Source organism: Theropithecus gelada, chromosome 1 (assembly GCF_003255815.1).
Source record: "Theropithecus gelada isolate Dixy chromosome 1, Tgel_1.0, whole genome shotgun sequence".
In the NCBI taxonomy this organism is placed as follows: Eukaryota; Metazoa; Chordata; class Mammalia; order Primates; family Cercopithecidae; genus Theropithecus; species Theropithecus gelada.
The window spans coordinates 52,258,368-52,279,433 of NC_037668.1; the positions used below are offsets into that span (position 1 = coordinate 52,258,368).

Here is a 21,066-nt window from a genome sequence, read left to right on the forward strand (position 1 = left end):
TTTTCTGGAGACGGGGGTCTCACTCTGTCACCCAGGCTAGAGTGCAGTGGTGTGATCATGGTTCACTGCAGCCTCGACCTCCCAGGCTCAAGTGATCCTCCTGCCTCAGCATCCTGAGTAGCCTAGGACCACAGGCATGAGCCACCACACCTGGCTAATTTTTAAAAATTTTTTGTGGTGATGGGATCTCACTATATGTTTCTCAGACTGGTTTTCTAATTTTTAAGAAAACATAATAGACATATATGTTTTTGTAACATGAAATCATAACTTTATGTAATCCAAGCCGGGTGCAGTGGCTCACGCCTGTAATTCCAGCACTTTGGGAGGCTGAGGCAGGCGGATCACAAGGTCAAGAGTTTGAGACCAGCCTGGCCAACATGGTGAAACCCCGTCTCTACTAAAGATACCAAACAAAACAAACCTGTGTAATCCAAATTAAAATCTTCTTCAGCATGTGTATATTTATATTTATGATCTGTATGCATATATTTAAAAAACAACTTGTTGGATATAATTCATATACAATATAATTCACCCCTTTAAAATATACAATTCAGTGGTTTTTAGTATATTCACAGAGTTGTGCAACCATTACCAGGGTCTATTTTTTTTTTTTTTGAGATGGAGTCTCACTTTGTCACCCAGGCTGGAGTGCAGTGGCACAATCTCTGCTCAGTGCAAGCTCCGTCTCCTGTGTTCACACCATTCTCCTGCCTCAGCCTCACAAGTAGCTGGGACTACAGGCGCCTGCCACCACGCCGGGCTAATTTTTGTTTTTTGTATATTTAGTAAAGACTGGGTTTCACCGTGCTAGCCAGAATGGTCTCGATCTCCTGACCTCGTGATCCACCCGCTTCGGCCTCCCAAAGTGCTGGGATTATAGGTGTGAGTTGCCGCGCCCAGCCCTTTTTTTTTTTTTTTTTTTTTTTTTTTTTTGGGGGGAGAGATGGAGGCTTGCTCTGTTGCCCAGGCTGGAGTACAGTGGCATGATCTTGGCTCACTGTAACCTCCGTCTCCTGAGTTCAAGTGATTCTCCTCCCTCAGCTTCCCAAGTAGCTGGGACTATAGGCATGCACCACCACACTCAGCTAATTTTTGTATTTTTAGTAGAGATGGGGTTTCACCATGTTGGTCAGGCTGGTCTCAAACTCCTGACCTCATGATCCACCTGCCTGGGCCTCCCAAAGTACTGGAATTACAGGCATGAGCCACTGCGCCTGGCCAATTTTTGTATTTTTAGTAGAAATGGGGTTTCACTATATATTGGCCAGGCTGATCTTGAACTCCTGACCTCAAGTGATCCACCTGCCTTGGCCTCCCAAAGTGCTGGGATTACAGATGTTAGCCATCACGCCCGGCCACCAGGGTCCAATTTTAAAACATTTCACCACCTCAAAAAGAAACCATGTACCCATTAGCAGTCACTCCTCTTCTCCATCCTCAGTTCTTGGCAGCAAATAGTCTACTGTCTGTATGAATTTGCCTATTTTGGACATTTCATATAAATGGAATCATATACAGTTGTCCCCTGAAATCCACGGGGGATTGGTTCGAGGACTCCTCTGTGGATGCAGTAGTCCGTTATAGTTGTCCCTATATCTGCGGGTTCTGCATCTGTGGATACGATATGTGGTCTTTTGTTCTTTTCACTTAGTTTATTCAAGTTATAGCATGTGTCCATACTTCATTGCTTTTAATTGTCAAATAATGTTCCACTGTGTGGATATGTCACATGTTATGCATTTTTAATTTTGCTTTTAAATCTAATACTTCTGAGAGACTTCTCAGAAGTATTCTGGGAATATAGAATTTCCTGCTTTTTTGCTTCCTATATTCCTGACTTGGAGCTAAAAAAGCCAGCAACCTGGACTGAGAAAAAAAATTCCAACAAAATCCTGCTGCCTCTTGCCTGAGAACCAGGGAAGGGGCAGCCTAAACAAGATCACAAACTTTTAGATAATTACTGCTCTACTGTAAACACCACAGAAAAAGCTGTGGCTCCATCTTCACGCATGCCAGCAAAGGCTGAATGGGTGGCCTAGACTTCCATCCTCTGTTGGTGGTCTATAAATTTAACAAATCTTTTACTGATGGGCTTGGGTGGTCTCTAGTGTTTTGCTATTACAAACAATAAGGCCTCAGTATTCCTCTCTTGTATCTTTGGACATCTGTATGACTGTTTCTATAGAATAAATTTCTAGATGTAAAATTATTGGGACAGTAGCATCCAGTGAGGCCTTCAGGAATGGCACTTAGATGGATGATCTCAAAACATGGAAATAGGCTGGGCGTGGAGGCTCACGCCTGTTTGGGAGACCAAGGTGGGCGGATCACCTGAGGTCAGGAGTTCAAGACCAGCCTGGCCAACACTGTGAAACCCTGTCTCTACAAAAAATAGATACTAGTGTATCCCTCCACTAGTGAATGGGAGCTGCAACTCCCATTCCCCCACCCCGGCAGTAATAAGGAGCCTCCTCACCATGGTTGCTGGCTTTTTTGGCTCCAAGTCTGAGATGTATAAGGCAAAAAACTAAGAAGCTCACTGCCATCTAATTCTGTGAAGCAGAAGTCTCTCAGAAGTATTAAGTTTGTTTATTTATTTTTCTTTTCCTTTAAATCACATTCTGAAAGTAAGAAGTATTAAATCTAAAAAATGGGGCTGGGCACGGTGGCTCACACCTGTAATCCCAGCACTTTGGGAGGCCGAGGCAGGCGGATCACCTGAGGTCAGGCATTTGAGACCAGCCTGGCCAACATGGTGAAACCCCATCTCTACTAAAAATACAAAAATTAGCCAAGTGTGCTGGTGCATGCCTGTAATTGCAGCCAGTCAGGAGGCTGGGGCAGGAGAATCACTTGAACCCGGGAGGCAGAGGTTGTAGTGAGCCAAGATCATGCCACTGCACTCCAGCCTGGGCGACAGAGCGAGACTCTGTCTCAAAAGAAATAAAAATAAAAATAATAATATAAAAATGAGACAACCCAGTGGAGCACTTGGACTTCTGTCTCCACCTGGTTATAACAAAGCAGTACCATCTCCCTTCTCCTTTTCCCTCCACGGAAATGTCTGGCCAACGTGGTGAAACTAGTGTGTCTCCCTGATATGCTAGTGGAGGTGGCCTCATTACCACTGGTTGATGTTCAAAGTCCTGACTCTGTTAGGCCTCCTCTGATCCCACCCCAGGAGCAGGGGCCTGGCAGGGTTTGAAGGCCCTGGTTTCCTCCCTGGCCATCTCTGACAGTATTCTGGCAGAGACATTACAGCCTCCAGAGGATTGGTTACATTAAGTTGGAAATAAAATATATAAACTATAAAAACAAGTTACATGTAGTGTGATCACATTTTTCAAGGAATAAAGTAGTACGGGCCGGGCATGGTGGTTCACACCTGTAATCCCAGCACTTTGGGAGGACAAGGTGGGAGGATAACTTGAGGCCAGGAGTTTGAGACCTGCCTGGGCATCATAGTTAGACCCCGTCTCTATTAAAAGAAAAATAGTAGTATGTACATAGAAAATAAAAATGTAGAAGAATAAGCAGCAAATTAGTGGTTCAAGGGTAAGGGAACTCTGACTTTCTCTAGTGCTTCAGTTTTTATTTATTTTTAAAACAATGAATATAACTGTTAGAAGCAGTGAAAAGTATTTTTTAAAGGCATACTTTTCTCAGATGCTATCATTAGATACCTGTATGTTAATTTTTATGGTTACTAATACAAAACTGGGTGTAGAATAAACGTATCCTGGCTCCCAGTGTAGGATGCTTTCCATTGTATCACAGTGCCCTCAGTCAGCTGTAGCAATGGGCTGTATTCAGTGTAGTTCATACCAAACAGGGTAATTTTGATTCTATAACTTTGTTGAAATTGAATTTTATATTTAACTTGGATTAAAGGAGAAAGTTTTTGACTTGCAGAATTCTAGAAATCTGAATTTTTCGCCAGGCCCAGTGACTCACGCCTGTAATCCCAGGACTTTGGAAGGCTGAAGTGGGTGGATCACTTGACGTCAGGAGTTCGAGACCAGCCTGGCAACATGGTGAAACCCCATCTCTAATAAAAATACAAAAAATTAGGCCAGGCGGCATGGCTCATGCTTGTATTCCCAGCACTTTGGGAGGCCGAGGCGGGCGGATCACCTGAGGTCAGGAGTTCGAGACCAGCCTGACCGACATGGTGAAACACTGTCTCTAATAAAAATACAAAAATCAGCTGGATGTGGTTGTGGGCGCCTGTAATCTGAGCTACTCAGGAGGTTGAGGCAGGAGAATCACTTGAACCTGGGAGGCAGAGGTTGCAGTGACCGAGATCACACCATTGCACTCCACCCTGGGTGACAAGACTGAAACTCCATCTCAAAAAATGAATAAATAAATAAATAAGCCAGGCAGGGTGGTACCTTATTTATTATTTATTATTACTCCCAGCTGCTCGGGAGGCTGAGGCAGGAGAATCGCCTGAACCTGGGAGGCAGAGGTTGCAGTGAGCTGAGATCGCACCACTGTACTCCAGCCTGGGCAACAGAACGAGACTCCATCTAATTAAAAAAAAAATAAATTTGAATTTTTCCACAGTTTTACTATATATATATATAAATTATACATATCTATATGGATGTATGTGTATATATATGTGTGTGTGTGTGTATATATATGTACATATTTTGAATAGTGACAGGGTCTTGCTCTGTTACCCAGGCTGGAATGCAGTGCTATAATCATGGCTCACTGCAGTCTTGAACTCCTGGGCTCCAGTGATCCTCCCACCTCAACCTTCTGAATAACTGGTACTACAGGAGAGTGCCACCACGGTGGCTAATTTTCTAATTTTTTTGGTAGAGATGGGGTTTTGCTTGGTTGCCCAGGCTGATCTCAAACTTCTGGCATCAAGTGATCCTCCTGCTTTTGACTTCCAAAGTGTTGGGATTATGGGCGGGACCCATTGTGCGTGGCCTTTTGTATACTTCTAAAAATTTCAAAAATAAAATAAAAATAAATATTTCATCTGACTAGTAGCTCCCAATTTTCTTTGGAAAACAATTTTGGAAAAAGTTGTTCATGGTGATGATGAAGTTTCTTATTTGACTTGTCATTAGTGGTTAGTAAAGAAGGTACTTTTTTTTTTTTTTAAAGAATACGCATTTATTTATGTCTGCATGAAGGAAAGTGCTTATTAGGAGTATGAGATGTGTAACAAGCTTCTGATATACCAGAAACAAAAGTAAATTGGGAAAATTTGCTAGAACATTATAGAGAAAGGAGGCAGTCATCTGTGAAAGGAAAGGGGCATTTGTGTCCTGACCATGTCTTCGTGAACTGTTCTGTATTCTGAGATTCTTTTGCCCATGCTCAAGGACTGGCTCTGCAGACCACTGTAGGAGATTATGTATGGTGACTGCTCTGTAGCCAGTCCCTATTCATCTTTAGCCTGCTTTTAGTTTAACGTGTTTCTAAGTTCCTACATGTAATATCTTTATTATGTCTCCTTTACCAACTTAATGATTTTAACACTGCTATGACAGGCAGCTTGGGAAATTTTAGTTAATTTTATAGATTAAGTGGAGGAGGATAAAGACCTTGAGTCAGACTAGTTCTTTGTCTACCAAACTACTGTTTTTTTTGTTTTTTTTTTTCCAGTAAATCTCAAATTTGGATTATCAAGCTAATTGGAAAGGTAATGTATTAACATTTTCTTGTCTGTAGTAAATTCACTTGTGTGTTATCAGCTTTCCATGCTATTAATGGTCAGTATCATCAGAAAGGCAACTTTGGACACCAGTTTGTTATATAGTAGGATGATTTAGTGCTGTAAATTGACTTGGGTTCTGAGAACCAAATATCATCCTAACCTTCCCACACCAGTGTTTCTTAATGTATCCAGCAGGCAGGTGCCTTACTTTGAAATCTCCTTGAGTGCCTATAACAAAATAAGGCTTCCTGGGCCCCAACCCAGGAGTTCTGCTGAATCAGAATCTCTAGATATGAGGCCCTGGGGTCTTCATTTTAAATGTTTTCCTTAGGTTATTTGTAATCACAATAAAATTTAAGAACTAGGCCTTTTTTAGGAAGTACATTTTTGTACAAGTTGTATGTAGTGTTAGGAATTAATATGATTCATTCTGCCCTCAAATTCTGTGTATATTTTGTTACTGATAAAGAATAATCGGAATTTTGTTTTTTAAACCAAGCTCTGTTGTAACTGTCCCATGCTGTCTGATTAGGTTTCTAGAATCCTCACTATAAGCCCATGTTTTTTTGTTTTTGTTTTTGTTTTTTAAAGTCCCTTTACCTCTCCATTAGTTTAGGAATTAATGACTTTTTACTGATGTAGCATTTTACTGAAATGCTTCTGAATTTTTTGAGAGTTACTTTAGGGTAATAAACAGTACTTTCACCAGCATCTTTGAATGACTTATTGGAGAGTTATTTCTGGCACTCTCCATAGACGTCATAGTCAACAGGCTGTGTTGATCTCTAGCAATGTCAGAACGTTCTCTTCCAGCATTCCAGCTCTCTGTCCTTCCCATCTCTCCTTTTCCTTCAGCCCATCTTTCCTTTTTAAACTTGGGGCTGATTCCATGTCTTGCTATCATGAATAGTGCTGCAGTGAACATACGTATGCATGTGTCTTTATGGTAGAATGATTTATATTCCTCAGGGTATATACCCAGTAATGGGATTGCTGAGTCGAATGATAGTTCTGTTCTTAGCTCTTTGAGGAATTGTCACACTGCTTTCCACAATAGTTTAACTAATTTACACTCCCACCAGCAGTGTATACTGTTCCCTTTTCTCTACAACCTTGCCAGCATCTGTTATTTTTTGACTTTTTAAAAATAGCTGCCGTTCTGGTGAGATAGTATCTCATTGTGGTTTTGATTTGTTTTTCTCTAATGATCAATGATATTGAGCTTTTTTTCATATACTTGTTGGCTGCATGTATGTCTTCTTTTGAAGAGTGTCTGTTCATATCTGTTGCCCACTTTTTAATAGGGTTGTTTGTTTTTTACTTGTAATTTTGTTTAAGTTCCTTATGGATGCTGGATATTAGACCTCTGTCAGATGCATATTTTGCAAATATTTTCTCCCATTCTGTAGGTTGTCTGTTTACTCTGTTGATAGTTTCTTCTGCTATGCGGAAACTCTTAAGTTCAATTAGATCCTGTTTGTCAACTTTCGTTGCAATTGTTTTTGGCATCTTCGTCATGAAATCTTTGCCAGTTCCTATGTCCAGAATGGCACTGACTAGGTTGTCTTCCAGGGTTTTTATAGTTTTGGGTTTTACATTTAAGTCTTTAATCCATCTTGAGTTGATTTTTGTGTATGGTGTAAGGAAGGGATCCAGTTTTAATCTTCTGCATATGGTTAGCCAGTTATCCCAGCACTGTTTATTGAATATGGAGTCTTTGACATCACTTGTTTTTGTCAGCTTTGTCAAAGATCAGATGGTTGTAGGTGTGTGGCCTTATTTCTGCGCTCTACTTGAGGGTGGAGGATGAGAGGAGGGAGAGGATCGGAAAAAAATAACTATTGGGCACTAGGCTTTGTACCTGGGTGATGAAATAATCCGTACAACAAACCCCGTGACGTGAGTTTACCTATATAACAAACCTGCACATAACATCCCTGAACCTAAAATAAAAGTTTAAAAAAAAAAAAAACCAACGCACCTTGGGGCACACATGATGGGACTAAAAAAGATTTGTACCATTCTGATTTTTAGGAAAATCTACCTCGTCATTGCCATTCATTAAGTAGGATTAGAAATAGATTATTATAAATATATCTTTTGTTATTTTCTTGCTCCCTGTAGGAATGTGTACAACAGGATATGGACCGGGTGTGGTGGTGCATGCCTGTAGTCTCAGCTACTGGGGAGGCTGAGGCGGGAGGATTTCTTAAGTTCACTAATTTGAAACTGCAGTTTGCTATGATTGTGCCTATGAGTAACCACTGCACACCAGCCTGGGCAACATAGTAAGATCCTATCTCTAATTGAAAAAAAAAAAAAAAAAAAAACCAGGGTATAGGATATTTACTTTTATCTTTGAAATGGAGTCTCACTTTGTCACCCAGGCTGGAGTGCAGTGGCACGATCTTGGCTCACCGAAACCGCCACCTCCCAGGTTCAAGCAATTCTCCTATCTCAGCCCCCCAAGTAGCTGGGATTATAGGCATGTGCCACCACGCCTGGCTAATTTTTGTCCTTTTTGTAGAGATGGAGTTTCACCATGTTGGTCAGGCTGGTCTCAAACTCCTGACCTTGTGATCTGCCTGCCTCAGCCTCCCAAAGTGCTGGTATTACAGGAGTGAGCCACTGCGCTCAGCCAGGATATGGGATATTTATAATGAATTTTTTTGGAGGCAGGCACACCTACAAGTTTCCCTTTTTACTTTGCCTTATTAAGAATACTGTCTGATATAATGAAAAATGATTTTTACATTTCATAAAACCCATAACAGACTTTGCCTTTGCCCGGAGGCAAGGAGTTATGTACCCACTAGGAATTACTGTTCTGTCCAACATAGTTGCCTTTAGTCATTCGTGGCTATTTGAATTATGAAAACGTATTATGTTTGGCTGGGCACGGTGGCTCACACCTGTGATCCCAACACTTTGGGAGGCCAAGGTGGACGGATCACAAGGTCAGGAGTTCGAGACCAACATGGTGATACCCTGTCTCTACTAAAAATACAAAAATTAGCTGGATGTGGTGGCGCACGCCTGTAATCCCAGCTATTCAGGAGGCTGAGGTAGAAGACTCACTTGAGCCTGGGAGGCAGAGGCTGCAGTGAGCCGAGATCGTGCCACTGCACTCCAGCCTGGGCTACAGAGCGAGATTCCGTCTCAAAAAAAAAAAAAAGTTATGTTTATGTTTTAAATTATAAATTATAGTCAGGTGCTGCATATGCCAGTGGTCTCAAAAGATTATAATTTGTTTTTATTTTTTATTTTTGAGACGGGGTCTTGCTCTTTTGCCAGGCTGGAATGCTGTGGCATGATGTCGGCTCATTACAACCTCCACCTCCCAGGTTCAAGCGATTCTTCTACCTCAGCCTCCCAAGTAGCTGGGACTACAGGCACGCACCACCATGTCTGGCTAACTTTTTGTATTTTGGTAGAGATGGGGTTTCACCATGTTAACCAGGCTGGTCTTGAACTCCTGACCTCAGGCGATCTGTCTGCCTTGGCCTCCAAAAGTGCTGAGATTACAAGCATGAGCCACCGCGCCCGGCTTATAATTCATATTTTTATTATACCTTTTCTATGTTTAGATGTGTCTAGATGTACAGATACTTACCATTATATTCCATTTGCCTACAGTATTCAGTACAGTAATGTGCTATACACGTTTGTACACGTTTGTAGCCTAGGAGCACTAGGCTATACCATGTAGACAAGGTGTGTAGTAGGCTATATCATCTAGGTTTGTGTAAGCATACCCTGTGATGCTTGTAAAATGCCAAAATCGCCTAACAGCACATTTGTCAGATTGTGTCCCTATCAGTAAGTGATGCATGACTGTAATTTAAAATAAATGAAACAAAAAAATTCAGTTCACTTGAACTAGCCCCATTTTAAGTACTCCCTAGCCACATGTTGCTAATGGCTACCATATTGGACTTTGGCAATATAGATCATTTCCATCATGCATTAAGTTCTCTTGGGCAGTAGTATACTAGACTGGTCATTTTTATTATTTATTTATTTATTTATTTATTTATTTATTTATTTATTTTTGAGACAGAGTATCTCTCTGTCACCCAGGCTGGAGTACAGTGGTGTGATCTCAGTTCACTGCAACCTCTGTGTCCCGGGTTCAAGTGATTCTCCTGCCTCAGCCTCCCAAGTAGCTGGGACTACAGGCACCCGCCACCACACCCGGCTAATTTTTGTATTTTTAGTAGAGACGGGGTTTCACCATATTGGCCAGGCTGGACTCAAACTCCTGACCTTGTGATCCTCCTGCCTTGGCCTCTCAAAGTGCTGAGATTACAGGCGTGTGCCACCATGCCTGGCCCTAGACTGATCATTTTTACGAAAAGAAAGAGGCTAGCGCTAGCTGGGTGCAGTGGCTTATGCCTGTAATCCCAGCATTTTGGGAGGCTGAGGCAGGTAGTTCACTTGAGCCCAGGAGTTCAAGACCAACCTGGATAACGTGGTGAAACCCTGTCTCTACTAAAAATATTAAAAATTAGCCAGGATGGTGGTACGTGCCTGTAGCCCCAGCTACTTGAGAGGCTAAGATGGGAGGATTGCTTGAGCCTGAGAGGTTAAGGTTGCAGTGAGCTGAGATCGCACCACTGCACTCCAGCCTGGGTGACAGAAGGAGACCCTGTCTCAAAAAAAGAAAAAAAAAATGGCTAATGAAAAGACAAAATAATAAAGACCCAAATTTCTACTCTTCCTTCCACAATGTAACTTTTCCTGGCTTCTTGTACTTTTGATTAAAATTCAGAAAAAGTCATGTCATGTTGAGTATCATCACTTTGACCTTGTTTTTTAATGTTTAATTCTGTTTTCCAGGCTGGCAGTGATGGTGAAAGCATAGGGAACTGCCCCTTTTCCCAGAGGCTCTTCATGATTCTTTGGCTCAAAGGAGTTGTATTTAGTGTGACGACTGTTGACCTGAAAAGGTAAGACATGGTCGCAGTTTGCAGTCAACTTAAGCTGAACTGTCTTTTCGGTTTGATCCCATTTTCACTTTGATGGCATGTATTCTCTAAAGGAAATATATTGTATTAAAGTTCTGCTGGTTTTTGGACAAACTTAACTTGTATATAACTATTTTGGACAAGTCACGCTGTCAGTATACTGCATGTGGTACTCAGTCTTTTTTAGGAACTTTTGTATGTTTACCTTAAATTTCATGAGCAGCACCAGGAGCCAAGTGTTAGTGTGGATACAGTGAAATCCTTGACTTCTTTTTTCCAGTGTAAACATGGAGTCATGAAGAACTTTCAAAGCAGACATCATCTTGGCCCCAAATGTGTTAAACGTGTGACCTATATAATCTGGATCTTTAAAGACAAGGATTTTTAGGAGGTTGAATACCATTGTTGTCAATTTCATATAATTTACTTTTCAGGGAATAGCAATAATTTTCTATAGCATGATTTTCATCATATTTGTTTAAATGTATTGTAAAATAAGAGCAATTATCTGTGGCCCCATGTCTGTTCTTGCTAAGTGAAGAGTTGTTTGCAGCTTTCTCTCCTGGATGACTTTATGGCTTATTTTCCATAGTGGAGAGGGCTGAGAAGAGCCATGATGAATAGAAAGCTCTGTTTTATTCAGGAATGTGTATTCTAACCTTTAGGAAACAGGTCTGAGGTGAAGAACATTGATACATCCCCTTCCCCAAAAGATTTAAATCAAGAGTTAAGAATAGTTGTATTAATGGGAAAATCTAGGGTTTGGCAGTGGATTCCTCTTGATGCAAGTGTCACAACATGATTTGCTATTATACTTGTTTTTAAAACTATTAGTGTGTTCTCACATTGCTATAAAGAACTACCCGAGACTGGGTAAATCATAAAGAAAAGAGGTTTAATTGACTCACAGTTCTGCAGGTTGTACAGGAAACATGGCTGGGGAGATCTCAGGAGACTTACAATTATGACAGAAGGCAAAGGGGAAGCAGACACGTCTTTCATGACCAGAGAAGGAAGAAGAGAGAAGGGGGAGGAGTTTCACATTTTTAAACAACCAGATCTTATGAGAACTCACTCACTGTCACAGGAACAGCAAGGGAAGTCTGCCCTTGTGATCCAGTCACCTCCCAGAAGGCCCCTCTTCCAACATTGAAGATTACAATTTGATATGAGATTTGTGCAAGGACACAAATTTAAACCGTATTATATATCAAGTCATGAACAGTGTCCAGAAAAAAATATTGACAGCCTATCACTTGATAAAGTGGCAGAATTCATGTATGTCACCCTTCTGAGCGTCATATGCTGATAGTTACCCGATAGCTATAATTCCATTCCCAGTTCTGGGTTAGTGTACTCAGATTCCTGTCATTCCCTTAAAATATATTTTTACTTACTGCTAGTGCATATATTTGAAATTTTACAGACTTTAAAATTTATTGAAAATAAACCATAAAGTCATCTAGGAACCCCTTTAGTTATGTATACAAATGTAGAAATAAGACTTTGGGAATAGTGAGTTAAAACTACAAGCTCTTGGGAAGACATTACCTTATTCATGTTGGACAGAGATGTTGTAAGAATGAAATAAGTCATGTAGTTACCCTTCTATTACTGTTTTTTTATACATGTATACACAAAGGAAGTTTCAGTTTCCCAATATAACTCCTAAAACCAGACTGTGCCACCAGGCACACACCCTTACTGTGTCCTAAAATACATGAATTTCTCCTATTCCATTTTTGGCTTGGAGCAAGTGAGTTGACTGCCATACTTTGAAAAAGCCTTCATTGAATAGTTTAATACAGTGCTTTAATTGTGATACATACCAGTAATAGCGCCATAAACGATGGGACTCTGAGTCAGAAAAGGAAGTAAACCCATTATAGCTATTTCAGAGTTGTCTGTTACTTTTCATTTGCAGACTTTTTAAAGGCATTATTCCTATAGGTTGATTGATATTTGCAGATTTGTATATATATGTTTACGTGTATATGTGGAAATATGTGTAAGTGTGTATGTTTAAATGTATATGTTAAGTGTTTATATATAAAAAGTGGCGCATGGGAGGTAGGCATTCAGGGCCTTATAATTAGAAAATATCAAAGAAGATATATGTTTATTACCTAGGACTTTATGTAAAATCAACAGTAGAGAGCACTTGAAATTGAAGCATATATTTTTTGGTCTTCTTTAGCAATCATAGGTCTCCAGTAAATCTAAAAAATGCTTCTTAGGGTAACTAAAACTATACAAGTAGTACATGATAATGAGTCTTTACCATCCCTACCCCCTAGTCATCAACTTCGCCTTCAGAGAGATAATTTATTTTAGGTTTGGTCTTTATTCTTCCAAATCTTTTCCTTTTTTCTTTTCTTTCTTTCTTTTTTTTTTTTTTTTTGAGACAGGGTCTGCCTCTGTCACCGAGGCTGGAGTGCAATGGTACAATCACGGCTTACTTTGTAGCCTTGAGCTCCTGGGCTCAAGTAATCCTCCAGCCTCAGCCTCCCACGTAGCTAGGACTACAGGCATTTACTACCATAGCTGGCTAATTTTTTATTTTTAAGAGACAGGGTCTCCCTTTGTTACCCAGGCTGGTCTTGAACTCCTGGGCTCAAGCAGTCCTCTGACCTTGGCCTCCCAAAGTGCTAGGATTACAGATTTTAGCCATTGTGCCTGGCCTCGTCCAGATCTTTTCTATGGGTTTACACACTTATAGTCGTAAACAAAAGTTTAAAGAGAAGGTACCTCAAGAAAGTGAACATTGGTTCAAAAAAAAACAAAAACAAAAACCCACCAGTATATATGAAAGCTATCACAGAGGAATAAAACATCCCTGTAGTACTTTTCATAACATATTCTTAATCTTAAAACATTAAATGTGAGTCTTTTTAGAAATTTGTGGGGGAGAAAATGCCTATAGTGCTTATTTTCCGGCTTTTCCTGGTAATTGCCTAATATCTTGGTGAGAAGTACTGACTCCAGAACAAACCAGTGGAGAACAATAAAACTCCTCTGAGAGTTACTTAGCAGCTTACTCTATGATTTGAAAAAAATGATTGTTACATGACATTTCATCCATAAGAACAAGCCCGTTTCTAGTTCTGGCACTGTATGACATGTTCTCTTTGAATCTCAGTTGGCATTAATGGCTATGCTGGTAGTATTCATGTGTCCCTTGTGAGGCTTTGAACAATCTCCCATTACTTGCCTGTCAGAGCAGCCTTAGTGCTTTGGTGGGAGTCATTTCCAAACCTAATTTTCTGTTCATATTGCAATTTAAAGAACGTTTAGATAAAAAAAAGTGCCCAGGCTTCACAAAGAATTTCGATTTACATAAACGATTTGAACAAAAGCTTCAGATAATATAAGTGAAAATATTAAAATTGAGGGCAGAGTTAAGGATGTTCTGGCATGTCATCAGTTGAGAAACACCCATGGCATAGTATAGAAAATTTCAGGAGTGAGACCTGGCTGTGTATGAGAGAGCTCTATCACTGATTTCACTGGGACCTTGGGCAAGCTGCCTCGTCTTCCTTGGAGTCGGTCACCTTATGTTTAAATTCAGGAAAAAGGAAGGGAAAAAAACTTCACTTTTGTAATAGTTTCAAATGTTACAATGGAACTATGAAACTGATAGTTCTGCATATCTTAAAAGGCAGTTAGAAACTCAGAAGAAAATCTGATTCCCAAATGGACTCTTCAGATAGTTTTATTTTCATGATCATGTCTCTGTGGTTCCACCTTTCTGAAAACAGTCTTCAGTAACTTGAGAAATCAGTTCAGTTTCCATGATCTTCAGTAGCAGCAGCATGAATGACACATGCCAAGAGACTAAATGGAATGAAACAGGCCTGTCTTTCAGAGAGATCATCTATTTCCTGCTGCTGGCCAGACGGGAAAGTCAGACTCCATTTTTCCCCTTTGTAAAGCTGACTTGAGCTACATGAGGCACTTGTTAGAACAGTCCAATTCAAGATAATTGTGCTTTATGACTGCATTCAGAATCACATGTGTACCCAGTGTGTGTGTGTGTGTGTGTGTGTGTGGGTGGGGGGTGTGTGTGTTTGTGGAGAGTGTGTATGTGTGTCTGTGTATGTGTGGGTAGGTGGGTGGTGTGTGTGTGTGTGTGGGTGGTGGGGTGTGTGTGAGTGGGGGGGGTGTGTGTGAATGTGTGTGGGTTGAGGGGGTGTGTGTATGTGGGTGGGTGAGTGGGGATATGTGTGTGTGTGTGATTGAGAGACAAGGGAGACATAGACACACAGAGAGGGAGTACTTTGTTGCTATGTCTTTATGTTCTTTTTCAAGGCGATTTCAAAGATGATACATCCTGTTGAGGCTGCTAAGAGCTGAATTAATAGAGTTATTAGTGAATGTTTTTCTAAACCTGTTATCAGTATACACTTTACTCCTAAACTGTTATTAAGATGTTAAAAATTATAGAATCTATATTTGGGCTGGGCAAAGTGGCTCACTCTTGTAATCCCAGCACTTTGAGAGGCCAGGGCAGGCGATCACTTGAGATCAGGAGTTCAAGACCAGCATGACCAATGTGGTGAAATCCTGTCTCTACTAAAAATACGAAAATCAGCCGGGCATGGTGGTGAGTGCCTGTAGTCCCAGCTACTCGGGAGGCTGATGCAGGAGAATCGCTTGAATCCGGGAGGCAGAGGCTGCAGTGAACTGAAATCACACCACTGCACTCTAGCCTGGGTAACAGAGTGAGACTCCATCTCAAAAACAAAAACCAAGGAATTATGAAATCTGTATTTGAAATCTTTTCATGGGTGCTTTTTTTTTTTTGAAGTATTCCTCCACATATTGACATTAAAAGTAGACAAATTAACAATAATCCAAATCAGTAAAATTCTTTAACTGGTTGAACTGGGACAAAGACAAATTCTTAGTGACAAAGAGTCTTGGTGTGTTTGTTTTGTTGAGTCCATGATTAATTCGTTCAATTAGTGACTTGTCAGTGAAACCAGAATATAGCAAATGTAGTATAAAGAATAATTAATAGTAGTAAAGCGTTCTGAAATAAATAATTCTGATTCGATGGTGTTAACTTCTGTGAGGTTTTTTGTTATTGTTGTATGTTTATATAGTGTCCAGTAGTCTCTTTGGTATGTGTGAATTAATTTTATGCCTTGAAAATCAGCACCTTCAAAAAGGAACTCAATTTTTTTGTTGTTGTTCTCTTTCTGGAGAAAAAAGGAGCTCAATTTAAAAGATAAGGCCTACATATCTAGTACTTTTTTCTTCACTGGGCAAGTCAACTTGTTGCAGATACGTCATCTTCAAGAGCCAGCTCTAGTCTCCTATATCTATGCTGCACTCATTTCATACCAAGCAGCTGGAACTAAGTCACCAGCCCAGCTTCCTCCAACTGTTGCAAATGTACTGAATTATATTTTAATAGAAATTAAGCCACTCAGGTCTCTGAAAACATTAGCTCCTATAGGATTCCTACTTTTCATTCCTTTCTTTTCCTTCTTGGTTTTTGTTTTTATTTCCTTTTCTTCATCTAGAAAGAAAATGGGAAACAACAGAATAATTTATTTCATCTGAAAGACTACCATGATAAGTGAGGGTAAAAGTAATAAACCCCAAAACACAGGAGAATATTTGCACCCTGTTGCAAGGCATGAGTTCTGTGCACTTTGCTCTTGATGTCACGTAAGGGAAATATTTGAATGAGTTTTAATCAAGTGTTGAATATTTACTGAAGGCCGTTCTGGAAGTAAATCAAAGATGTCTTGAAATTTTTAGCCATTACCTATCGGCTCAGTTTCATTTATCTCAAACTGCAATTCTTACAGTGTTATGTTTCTGTGAAACATCTGTAAAATGAGCCTTTGTGGGTCAAACAGAACACCTGAGGCCTGAGAGTGCCAGGTGAGAACTGCAGGTTGAAGAATCTTAGATTCTGTTTGGTTCATATATAGCTTGTGAGTGAATCAGATTACTATTTAGAACTTGTCCATTTATTTGAAGTCTACTAACACGTTTGGAGGCACTAAAGTTTCTTCTCAAATTTTTCACTTGGAATCAGGACCTGCCATGGTTGTCTGCCACCTCAACAGTGAATCCTAGAAAATAGTTTTATCGCTTTATTAAAAAAAAAAATACGTGTGTGTGTGTGTATATATATATATATATAGCCTTTCAACTGAAACAAGATAGACTATTCACTAATCACAAATATTAATGGAAAATTGGTAATCATATGCCCTTTTAAACTTTCCTTGGTTATATATACAACTCTAAATTAATCTGACTTTGTTTATTACCAATCAGTTAATGCTAGGTAACCATTTATGAACCATCAGCTCTATTAAAATTAAAACTGCCAATCTTATTTCCTGCATAATACTTTGTTAATGTGATACTAAAAGTGGTAATGACTTTCATTTGCATACTTTTAGTTCACTTTCACGTGCCTGATTTAATCTTTACAGACAAAGCAGATCTTATAAAAGAGGAAATCCAGACCCAAAGAGGTTGTAATTTACTTAGTCAAGAAGCTGGTAAATGGCAGAGCTTTTCTATTTGGGACTTCAAGCCAGTCCTTTTTATTCAACCTTGGTTCTTCTTTCTCTGATATGCTAACTTTCTCCCTCTCCCAATAAATATTTTTATTTGGGAGCCGGGTGCAGTGGCATGCTCTCTAGTCCCAGCTACTCGCAGCTGAGGATCACTTGAGCCCCGGAGTTTGAGGACAGCCTGGGCAACACAGCAAGAGAGGGAGACCCCTATCTCTAAAAAAAAGTTGAATAAAAATTTAAAAAATTAAGAATCTTTTTGTTTAGAGAGCTTAAAAACTTTCATAATTAATTATAGAAGTAATAGGTGTTATTTATTTTATCCCACATACCCTACCCGACCTCTGCCCTCTTTGGGTTTCTTTTTTGAGACGGAGTCTCGCTCTGTAGCCCAGGCCGGAGTGCAGTGGCCGGATCTCAGCTCACTGCAAGCTCCGCCTCCCGGGTTCACGCCATTCTCCGGCCTCAGTCTCCCGAGTAGCTGGGACTACAGGCGCCCGCCACCTCGCCCGGCTAGTTTTTTGTATTTCTTAGTAGAGACGGGGTTTCACTGTGTTAGCTAGGATGGTCTCGATTTCCTGACCTCGTGATCCACCCGTCTTGGCCTCCCAAAGTGCTGGGATTACAGGCTTGAGCCAGCGCGCCCGGCCGGGTTTTTTTTTTTTTTTTTTTTTTTTTTTTTTTTTTTTTTAGCATTGAGATTGTTATAAATAAAGTTTCAGTGCTGCAAAAGAAATAGCACTCGAATATAAAATTTTCTTTTTAATTCTCAGCAAGGCAAGTTACTTATATGGAAGGGTGCGCTCTTACAGATGGAGCAATGGTGAGCGCACACTTGGACGAGGGAGGGGAAGGGGTTCCTATCCCTGATGCACGTGACCCCTGCTGCTGTGTCGTTTCCCCTATTGGCTAGGGTTAGACCGCACAGTCTAAACTAATTCTGATTGGCTAATTTAAAGAGAGTGACCGGGTGAGTGGTTTGGCCGGAAACGTGGTTGTGAGGGAGCAGGTAATCAGAATGTGTCAGGGTGGAGCAGGTTATCGAATATGGTTGCTTTACTAGGAAGTTAAGTTTAAAAGTAGAAGGCGAAGAATTGAACATACTGACATATTGATTCTTTGAAAAGAAATTTAGAACTCATATCTAACAAGACCATCTTCCCCTTTATCTAATCTACCCTGTTCTTAAAAAAACTACTTGTGAAAAACAGACTTATATTATTAACTTACACGTAGGCATTTAATTGACTGTTCATTGACTGTTTTATGACTTTGGAGTGAGAAAATCATTTTCCAGGTAATCACAATTTATATATGACAAGATTAAAAAACAGTCTTTTTTTTTTTTTTTTTGAGACAGAGTTTCGCTCTATTTTATTGCCTAGGCTGGAATGCAATGGCGCGATCTCAGCTCACTGCAACCTCTGCCTCCCGGGTTTAAGCGATTCTCCTGCCTCAGCCTCCCGAGTAGCTGGGATTACAGGCATGCGCCACCATGCCTGGCTAATTTTGTATTTTTAATAGAGATGGGGTTTCACCATGTTGGCCAGGCTGGTCTTGAACTCCTGACCTCAGATGATCTGCCCGCCTTGGCCTCCCAAAATGTTGAGATTACAGGCATGAGCCACTGTGCCTGGTCTACAGTCATCTCTTGGTATCCATGGGGAATTGGTTCAAGGACCCCTGGTGGATACCAAAATCCATAGATGCTCAAGTTTCTTATATAAAATGGAATAGTATTTGCATATTAACCTACAAATAGCCTCCCATATACTTTAAATAATCTCTAGGTTGTAATACCTAATACAGGGTAAATGCTATGTAAGTTGTCATTACACTGTGTTTAGGGAATAATGACAAGAAAAAGTCTGTACATGTTCAGTACAATTGCAACCACCGGCCTCCCCCTGCCCCTGCCCCGCCACCCTTTTTTTTGAGACAGAGTCTCATTCTGTCACCCAGGCTGGAGTACAGTGTGTAATCATGGTTCATCTCAACCTCGATCTCCTGGGCTCAAGCGATCCTCTCACTTCAGCCTCCCAAGTAGCATGTGCCATCATGCCTGGCTAATTTTTGTATTTTTTGTAGAGACAGGAGATCTAGGTATCGATCTGTCTGCCTACCTACCTGTCTATAAAATATTATTATTATTATTATTATTTTTGAGATGGAGTCTCACTCTGTCACCCAGACTGGAGTGCAGTGGCGCGATCTTGGCTCACTGCAACCTCTGCCTCCTGAGTTCAAGTGATTCTCCTGCCTTAGCCTCCCAAGTAGCTGGGACTACAGGCGCCCACCACCATGACTGGCTAATTTTTTTGTATTTTTAGTAGAGACAGGGTTTCACCATGTTGGCCAGGCTGGTCTCAAATTCTCGACCTCAAGTGATCTGCATGCCTTGGCCTCCCAAAGTGTTTGGATTACAGACGTGAGCCACCACGCCTGGCCTTTTAAAAAATATTTTTGATCCTCAGTTGATTGAATCCATAGATGCTGAACCCATGAATAAGGAGGGCTAACTTGTTTCATTTTGTGAAAAACTTTACCTTGTCAGACTAAAAAGTGTTCAGTGAAAGGATCAGAGTTGAAAATCAAATCAGATTTTGACTTTTAAAAGTCTTCTTTTGGAGGTTAGGTTCTTATAGAAGTTGATAGAAAATATGTCTTATTTTTCTTTGTTTAGGAAGCAAGATAGACTCTAGAACTTGGACTTTGAGTTAAAAATTTTTGAATTAATGAGATAATTAAATAAATCTTTGTATCTTTGGTTGGAATGTAGTCATAGAAACCTGAGGCTTTCTAACCTAAATTGAAAGATGGAGCCAGAGAGAGAATATGAATAAATGAATAAGACCGAGGGAAATTGACAGATTATAAACTGGCTATAGTTTTTTGATTCCACTCTATCTTGAAAATTCTGATGATGAAGTATTTCACTTTCATGATATATTTAGATATATTCTTTTCTTTTCTTTTTCTTTTTATTTTGAGACAGAGTCTTGCTTTGTCGCCCAGGCTAGAGTGCAGTGGTGCGATCTCAGCTCACTGTAACCTCCACCTTCCAGCAATTCTCCTGCCTTAGCCTCCTGGGTAGCTGGGACTACAGGCATGCACCAGTATGTCCAGCTAATTTTTATATTTTTAGTAGAGTCGGGGTTTCATGTTGCCCAGGTTGGTCTTGAACTCCTGATCTCAGGTGATCCACCCACCTCGACCTTGCAAAGTGCTGGGATTATGGTCAGGAAGGAAGGAAGAAGGAAGGCAGGCAGGCTAACTTAATAACAAGATAAACAACTCTGGGCCATAATAGGAGGGAGAAACATTCTTTAAAACAATGTGCTGTTGTATTACTTTTCTTGAAGTACACATTTTTATAACTTTGCTTTTTTAATTATGAAAGTTTTCAGACATGCATAAGAATAGAACAGACTTCTCCGTAAACCCAATTCAGTTATCAAGATCTTGCCACGTTTACTTTGTCCCTTTTTTCTTATTTTCTTTGCTGAAATGTTTTAAAGTAAGTGCTAGACATCATGTCATTTCACCCCTACTTACTTCAGTGTATGTCTTCAAACAATGTGGACATTTTCTTCCCTAACCACAATGCTCTTATCTCCTGAAGTTCCTAGTATACAATTTGGGATTTCCCTGGTTATCTCTAAAACATCTTTTTATTTTTGATTTTTTGTTCAAGTCAATATCCAAGCAGCTTCTCCTTTTTATGTTTGATTGTGATGTCTCTTAAGCTTTTCTTAATCTGTAACAGTCCCCCACCTGTGTCTGGTAAAAATGCCATTCAGCTGAAAGGTAGATTGTCCCAAATCCAGAATTTAGCAATTGCTTCCTTGTGGTATCATTTAACTTTGTC

General features: G+C 40.2%; 1 protein-coding gene across 4 annotated transcripts in view; it reads left to right on the top strand.

The window, feature by feature from the left end:
* CLIC4 (chloride intracellular channel 4) overlaps positions 1 to 21,066 on the top strand; it is a 97,850-nt gene that overhangs the window by 45,257 nt on the left and 31,527 nt on the right. For 2 of the 4 annotated variants that reach the window (XM_025365896.1, XM_025365890.1), the window contains exon 2: positions 10,529 to 10,638. In XM_025365896.1, the coding sequence (XP_025221681.1) occupies positions 10,529 to 10,638 (110 nt within the window). Of the gene's footprint in view, positions 1 to 5,637; positions 5,675 to 10,528; positions 10,639 to 21,066 lie in introns of all 4 variants that reach the window. The other 2 variants (XM_025365908.1, XM_025365903.1) reach the window with 2 other exon arrangements.